The sequence below is a fragment of the Etheostoma spectabile genome, chromosome 6 (assembly GCF_008692095.1).
Source record: "Etheostoma spectabile isolate EspeVRDwgs_2016 chromosome 6, UIUC_Espe_1.0, whole genome shotgun sequence".
Taxonomy (NCBI): Eukaryota; Metazoa; Chordata; class Actinopteri; order Perciformes; family Percidae; genus Etheostoma; species Etheostoma spectabile.
Window position 1 is genome coordinate 12,562,062 of NC_045738.1, and position 6,003 is coordinate 12,568,064.

General features: G+C 36.3%; 1 protein-coding gene across 1 annotated transcript in view; it reads left to right on the forward strand.

Annotated features, from left to right (window-relative positions):
* Nucleotides 1-6,003, forward strand: part of arhgef1 (Rho guanine nucleotide exchange factor (GEF) 1) — a 45,438-nt gene that overhangs the window by 14,047 nt on the left and 25,388 nt on the right. The window contains 3 exon segments of the mRNA XM_032518863.1: nucleotides 2,159-2,242; nucleotides 2,339-2,452; nucleotides 4,580-4,678. Of these exon segments, the coding sequence (XP_032374754.1) occupies nucleotides 2,192-2,242; nucleotides 2,339-2,452; nucleotides 4,580-4,678 (264 nt within the window). The 5' untranslated portion in view covers nucleotides 2,159-2,191.

Consider the following 6,003-nt stretch of genomic DNA (forward strand, 5'->3'; position numbering starts at 1 on the left):
GGAAGCTTGTACACGTAGCTGCAGCTACTCCATGTTGCCTGCACCGATTTAGGTCGGGTCTTTTCAGTCAAAAGTACTAGCATATTTATAGTGATCAAGATTAACATAAAAATTGGCCGGATCTCTCCTTTTAATGCTACTTAAACAATCTGCACATTTACATTTACACATTAGATTAGATTAGATACTACTTTATTCATCCCATAGTGGGGAAATTCCCTTGGAACAGGAGCAGCAATTTTCTACAGTAAAAGCAAAAAAACGCACAAACAAACAGGCAAACAGATAATTAGCCATGCTTTGTGATCTGTAAAACATCCTTCAATTGACTCAGCCATAGTTTTAATTCAAATCTGAAACCATTATAAATTCTGTATATCCAATCAGAATAATTTTTTGAATGTCTTATTGAATCTTTTTACATTATACTACAGTGTAATATTAGTTTTTTGATATATTGCAGTATATGTAATAGTATGTTGTAATATTGATTATATACACAAATATATTGCTTTTAAAAAAACAACTCAGATTTTTATTCTTCTGGTGTAATAATACTACTACTAATGATGATGATGATGATGATGATGATGATGATAATAATCTTTATTCATCAAGCACTTTTCAGGCTTTTTCAACACATAAAGCCAAAACAGTTAACCACAATAATGTAATAAAATACAAAATAAAACATGACAGGCTTACATGAAAGTGAAAATGAAAGTATAAATTAAGAACTAAATAAACTAAAGTAAAAGTAAGCTATATATGATTTATACAAAAGAGGAAACAGACTCTTCTCAGGCAGATTATTCCAGATTTTTGGAGACTTTACATAAAAGTCTTACTTTATTCATTCACTACTATCATACAAAATGGCTATGAAACTTAGATGTGTAAAGTTTTGTAATTCAAAACTCTGAATCTATAAATAACTTAAAAAAAACATGCATGCTCCTTCCTAACAGTTTCTCAAGGCTTGATTCCCTACAGGGACTATTGGAGTCACTTTTTCCTCTTAGTTTGACTCATACTTCTTTACACTCTGCCCTCTGTACTCACCTAGCAGTGGACAATGGACATGTTGTACAGTGTTGGCTTTTTGATGTGTTTATGTGTTTGGGTGTTCCCCCGGTAGCGGCGCTGGTCTGGGTCAGCGGCCTTCAGAAGACTGAATTCAAGAGCTAGGTGTTAGTTGTGTGTTTTGGGTGTGTATGCGTGCCGGGGAAGTGGTGTGGGGGTAAATTGATCACCCATTCCAATGCATTTTTTTCCCCATTCATGGATTTCAAAGGCAAGGATGGGCATAAATCTTTAATTTGAGTTTAGTTACTCTTAGTTTAGTTATTTTTAGACCTGAAGGGTTTACGTCATGGCAACTAGAGGAGCTTTTTTCTCTGAGTGTATTACCGAACCCAACACTAGTCTGAAAAGCAAGTTCCAGAGGCAAAATTTGGCCAAACTTCAGAGAAAGCTTAAATCGAAGATGCTATTTTGCAATGCATGTTAAACACTGAATTATTCCCTCTTGATTTCAATATCTAAACTAAATGTTTTAGTGAGGCCTGGGGGAAGAGGACTTGAGCATTTCAGAGAACACCCCCCATCTTAATAAAATATTCAAAGTTATTTAGCTGAAAAACTTTTTCATTGCGTCATTATCCATTAATTATCATTTATTATCAGCCATTCCCATTAGCCTCATGATGTATTTCAGGGCAGAATAAGCTTTACTAAACGAGTAAATATCGCAGGCTTTGTCAGTAGTTCCTAAGATCATAGTTTAGTTCTTGCAAGTCACAAACACCTGTATTTTTGCTTAACCTGTAGCTGATGCTTTATATTTCTTAAACTTGCTTGGCTCATAAGAATGGCATCCTACTTATAGTAAATAAAGGACATCATGCATTAATACACGTCAGGCCTGTCGGTCTCTTAAGGAGGCGTGATTGGATTCTGGGAAGTTTCCGCTTGATGTGATTCACTGGGAAAGTTCACCGTGTCCAAACCCTAATCTGTCTTTATGTCTGGCTCTGCTCAGCGGGGAGTCAGGACGTCAAAGAGGAAGCCTACAGGTTTAAATTATAGCACATAATGTTTGCTAATTGTCTTGTGTTCCTTCCCCCTCTCTCTATCTTCCCCTCTCTCTGCATAGCAGGGCGTGTTTGGGGCTCAGTGCTCAAACCCAGCCATGAGCATCATCGGGGCTGAGGATGAGGATTTCGAGAATGATCTCAATGATGTGAGTGAATAAAAGAATGACACAAGTCAGCTTAGTGTAATTTCAAATAATTTAATTTATGGCCTCTCTCTCTCTCTCTCTCTCTCTCTCTCTCAGGTTATGGATGACCAGTGCGCACATTTCAACAATGTAGACCTGTTGAAGGAACGGCCAACCCACCTGCTGGTCTTCATGCAACATGTTATTCTACAGTTTGATCCGGCTCCTCTGGTGAGAACTACAACTCCCATAATGCAACACCCTGTCTACACGATGTGTTTCAGCCACGTCTTTCTATCATCCATCTCATACAAGTCTGATGGAACATAAATGAGTCTATTTTAATTATTACAGATGTCTACACAGGCCGTGTAATGGAATGCATAATACTTGCACTTTACACATGTCAGTGTTTCCCACAGGTTGAGAATTTACCTAAGTTTAAGTAAACTATTCCAATGGAGGTTTATTAACTATTCATTCAAAACATTGACTACAACATTGACTACATAACATTAACAGATAATTTTGAATGGAATAACTTTTACATATTCAACAGATCAGACTAACAAATGATACAGATGAAGTGTTGCCTTGATGTGCTTTTTCAATTAAATCTGGTGGGTTTGTCAAATGTTATGGTTCAGCAGATCAAATACCTGATTACCCGGAACCCAAATGTTATATGTATTAACAAGTTCACCTTAATATACCATGATCAATACAGAAAGTTACATGGTATTATAAATCTCAACACTGTGTCTTCCTAACTCCTGTTAAATAATATTAGACTAAGGCTATCTAATTTAAATTATTTTCATTTTGTTTGTTATTTTTTTGAAGTATTTTTATCCACGTTTGGGGATCCTAAACACACTGTTTTGTACTACACATGTCTGTGTTGTACTCTTTAATATCTAATCTGAACAGATATCTGTCACTCAAACAACTCTTAAGATGTAGTTCAAAACTTTTACAGCCAGCTTAATAAAATCTTTTTTTCTTTCTGGCCCGAGTATGTTTTAAGACATTGAATATGTTTTAAAGAACTCAATGATTGTGGCTTAAATAATTAAATGTTATTATTAAATAATTAATTAAAATGAATTTGCTCAGGATTGAGATTCTACTTATGTGATTACTGATGATTGTTCATCCGACTTTAGCAGTATAATAGAATTGTACTGCACTAGAGGAAATGTACTTTTTTATTATTTTAACATGGGTCTTGTTTTTCTTGTTTTGATTATGTTACATTTTATTTAAACTGAGATGTTTGGCAACTCCACTGTTCCACAGAGTCCACTAGAGTAAACAAGACCAGCAGTCAGACCGGTTTTAAAGTCCTAGTTTAGCCATATAAACTAAAGCAATTGTTTATGTGACACTGCAGGTTTTTCTGTGTTGCGACAAAGCTTTGTCTGCAGTCAACCAAGTTCAGGACACTGAGATGATCCTAGCATCCTCAAAACAAATGATCAAATGAGAGAGGGTTTACATGTGAATAGACAGTGCTTGGTTTGATGAAAAAGAGAAGTAAGGATATTTAATCGTTATGATAACACTACCAGATAATTTGTGCAGCTCGGGCTTGTATAAAATGTGTAAAACAGCACGTATTTTCTGCTAGTTTTTACTAAAGTTTGGATTCAAATTGATTTATGGACAAGATTGCACATTTTGCCCCCTTGTGTGTCAGTGCTGATATAAAGCATGCCTGTCCTTTCCCCTTTGTTCTGCATGCAGACACCGTGACCCACCCAGGTACTGTTACACCTCCCACAGCCATGACAACCTCCTTCTTTATTACCCCCTTTGTCTCATGGAGGTCCATGTAGAGAATAGAAGTATGTCAGAACATCAGAAGTGTAAATTGTTTATCGAAGACAGTCATAATAGTGTTTAATGACTAATTGAGATTGAAGTATGTGTGTGATTATGGCTGACAATGACTATTATTTTATGATATATTGTCCTTGTAATTAAAATACCCAATTAATCTCGGTGTTTTGATGAACAGCACTTCAATTCTTGTCAGCAGCTTGACTTTAAGGGTCAGGTAAAATGAAGTGAAATGAGTTTTTATAATTTGTAATTTTTTTAACAGGGACAATGCACATGTTAACATTAACCTTGTATAAGAACAAGGAGAGATGCATTGGACCAGATTGTAGCAGGTTATAGTGCTATTTTCTGCCCGTAGTCCCTTTTATATATTAGGGTCTGCCATTATATCAAGAGTTGTGATATCAAATATTCTGTTAATTGTGCACGTAAGAACAGAAACCTTGGGAGTGCATTAATGCAGCATACACGACATTAAAGGCTATTGAATCTTCTGTCTGTCTCTTCTATCAGCTGTGTTACCTCCATGCTGACCTCTTCAAGAACCTCAGTGCCAAAGAGACCAAGAAACAGTTTGTGGAGTTCTACAACACTTTCTTGGACAAGGGTGCAGTAAGTAGCACACTACACTGCATTTCCTGTAAGCATGCCAGTTTAAAGTAGATCCAAATGGATCGAATTAATGAGCGACCTGATTGTCAAGAATACATGAATAAAGTTTTAAACAAGTTAAATGTATTGTAAACTTAACGTAAAATAAAAACAATGATCATGAGAATGATGTTAGTCAGTAAAGTTGGTAACAAAACCCACAAGAACTTGCCTGCAACCGCCAAGTTTAGGCAGAGAGGGAGAGACGTCACATTGATAACATGAGAACACATGCAGTATTTTATTCTCATGCAATTCATCTAGCCTAAGGTTATCACTGTTTGGCAAGTTACTCACGAAGTGTAATATGTTACGCTTTACTTATTAACCCTTAAAAAAGTAATATTACTTAACTTATTACATAGTATCAAAAAATAATTTAGTCTTCTACTTTATTGTAGGAATAATTAACCTTACAGGAGGGGTCAACTATCAGCCTAACTGCATAACTTCAAACATTTAGCTTTCAGTCTTTCATGGTACAAAGACTATCGCACATTAACATAGGCCTATTAAGTTTTTTGTTGGGTGTCATAAAGGCTTATTTTACACAAGGCGAGAGAGGAGAGGACGCTGCTCTGCTCACTGTGTGATGTGATGACATGTGATGTTCCCACTCAGATCAAAGCCTTTATATAATGACAATACTTCCAGCTGTTGAATATATTCCTCTCAGTCATCCTTTGTTTAGCTGTTTTGGCTAGTAGCCGACGTGATGGTCCTGGCCTTGACTTGCCTCGCGCTAAATTACCACAAACGTACACGTCACGTCATCACATTAGCAAGCCTACCTGGGACAAAAACAGGTCACGGGTAAGGCAGTAACGGAGCGTTACGCGGATTAATAACTGTAATGTAATTTCTGTTTTGGAAATTGTAATCCCTTACACTACTAGTGACTGTGGAAAGTGATAATATTACAGTAGTACATTACTATGTAATGCGTTAATGCCAAACACTAGACATTAATACTGTGTTTGGTTTTAACCACCCTTAACAGATTTGTGTTGATCATTTTTTCTATAAAGGGGACATCTGTCTCATGTTTTAATGTTTGGATTTTCATGTTAAATGATGCCAAATAATGATGTAAACGTATTTTAGAGAAATCCATGTGAGCTAAAACATTCAGATTTCCAACTGTTCTGAAGTTTCCGGTTTCAACAGTTTTTTTCTCTGGCAAGGTGCTACGCAACTCCAAGCCGGCCTTCTCCGGCTTTCTAAGATTGGTCATCTGCTCCAGCCGTGTAGGACTGGAGTGTTTTTTTTTTTTTTACTGCAGTGTT